Source organism: Muscardinus avellanarius, assembly GCF_963383645.1.
Source record: "Muscardinus avellanarius genome assembly, chromosome: 5".
Taxonomy (NCBI): domain Eukaryota; kingdom Metazoa; phylum Chordata; class Mammalia; order Rodentia; family Gliridae; genus Muscardinus; species Muscardinus avellanarius.
The window spans coordinates 62,556,649-62,558,731 of record NC_137790.1 but is presented as its reverse complement, the minus strand read 5'-3'; the positions used below and the strand labels follow the sequence as shown (position 1 = coordinate 62,558,731).

Genomic DNA, 2,083 nt, shown 5'->3' with positions numbered 1-2,083 from the left:
GTAGAATTTTTGCCAAACTAGCCTACATATTTTAATCTGTTAAAAAAAAAACCCTCTTAGATGCACAGACAGGATTAATAATCCAAAAATTAGATGGTGTTTAGTTTACATGATACCAATACTAGCTATATACTCTTCCTTATTCTGAGTGTACGTTCTTTGTAGAATGAAGACAAGTTGTTACCTGCTTTGCTGTGCCACCATCAATAGATAAGGGTTGTGTCTTATGTCTTATTTATCTTTATTCTCCTGAAGCTTAGAAGAGTGAGTGGTACACAGCTGACACTCAATGAATGCTCACTGAGCTAAACAGTGAACTAATTAATACAAATTACATTTGTGACTACAACTATTTCTTAAATATATAAGTGTATAATTAGATGGAGGACTTTATTCCCCCAAATTTGAGGAATGGTGCCTCTGGCGATATGAAACTTGAAGAAAAGATGGCTAATGAGGATTTTTCAGAGAGTTTCATGGAAATTACAACAAATATCTAGTAAGCTTTTGAAAGCGTTCTGAGTCACAGTGTTGTGGTTTAACTGTTACTCATGGCTATACCTGGCTTCAAAGTGGAAGCAATCAGGCCTGATTTTATGTCAGTTACAGTCATATGAGGGATTAAAAATAGATTATGGAGGCAGGCAGCATGGCAGCCATGGAGACGCGAGTGTGCGAGATGGACAGCCGCAGCAGCAAGGCCAAGCTCCAGTGTCCCACCTGCATCAAGCTGGGCATCCAGGGCTCGTACTTCTGCTCGCAGGAGTATTTTAAAGGAAGTTGGGCTACTCACAGGTTGCCACATAAGAAAGCAAAAGATGAAAAGGCAAAGAGAGAAGTGTCTTCCTGGACTGTAGAAGGTGATGTAAACACTGACCCCTGGGCAGGTTACCAATATACTGGTAAACTCAGGCCGCACTATCCTCTGATACCAACAAGGCCAGTGCCAAGTCACATTCAAAGATGTGATCATCCCTTAGGAATGTCTGAATCTGAACAGGCTCTTAAGGGCACTTCTCAAATTAAATTACTCTCATCTGAAGATAGAGAAGGAATGCAACTTGTATGTAGGCTTGCTGGAGAAGTGCTGGATATTGCTGCTGGGATGATTAAACCAGGTGTAACTACTGAAGAAATAGATCATGCTGTACACTTAGCATGCATAGCAAGAAATTGTTATCCTTCTCCCCTGAATTATTATAATTTCCCAAAGTCATGTTGTACTTCAGTGAATGAAGTCATCTGTCATGGAATTCCAGACAGAAGGCCTTTGCAAGAAGGTGACATTGTTAATGTGGTAATCACTCTTTATCGCAATGGTTATCATGGGGACCTGAATGAGACATTTTTTGTTGGCGATGTGGATGAGGGAGCACGGAAACTAGTTCAGACCACATATGAGTGCCTGATGCAGGCCATCGATGCAGTGAAATCTGGTGTTTGATACAGAGAACTGGGAAACATTACCCAGAAACACGCTCAAGCAAATGGATTTTCAGTAGTTCGAAGCTATTGTGGACATGGAAACCACAGACTTTTTCATACAGCCCCCAATGTACCCCACTATGCCAAAAATAAAGCAGTTGGAGTGATGAAGTCGGGTCATGTATTTACAATTGAGCCGATGATTTGTGAAGGTGGGTGGCAGGATGAAACCTGGCCAGATGGTTGGACTGTGGTGACAAGAGACGGCAAACGGTCTGCTCAGTTTGAGCACACCTTGCTGGTCACGGACACTGGCTGTGAAATCTTAACTCGGCGACTTGATAGTGCGTGACTTCACTTCATGACCCAATACTAATTTCTCCTGAGATAGCACATGTCAATAATATCTTCTTACTGTACTGTGCATTTTATTGAAAGTACAGAAAGGAAGAGGCAATTTTTTATTCCTTGTTTTGTTTTGACTATAGATGAAAAAGGACTACAACATTTGATGCATGTCCTCAAGCTTGGGTCTGAAAAAGCTGAGAAGAATAAAGGAAACATTACTCAACTCCTTTCAGTATCCCCGCCCCTCACCCGGTTCTCTGCATACCTGTGTTCTCATTTGCCCCTTGAGCACTTTTACTTAAATTGCTTC

The 2,083-nt window shown here is 41.4% G+C and overlaps 1 protein-coding gene across 1 annotated transcript; it reads left to right on the top strand.

The window, feature by feature from the left end:
* Window positions 1-649: 649 nt before the first annotated feature.
* On the top strand, window positions 650-1,777 carry LOC308262990 (methionine aminopeptidase 1-like; the record flags this gene model as incomplete). The annotated part of the gene is given in 2 exon segments (XM_080695802.1): window positions 650-1,441; window positions 1,445-1,777. Coding segments are annotated over 2 exon segments (1,125 nt in total).
* Window positions 1,778-2,083: the final 306 nt, after the last annotated feature.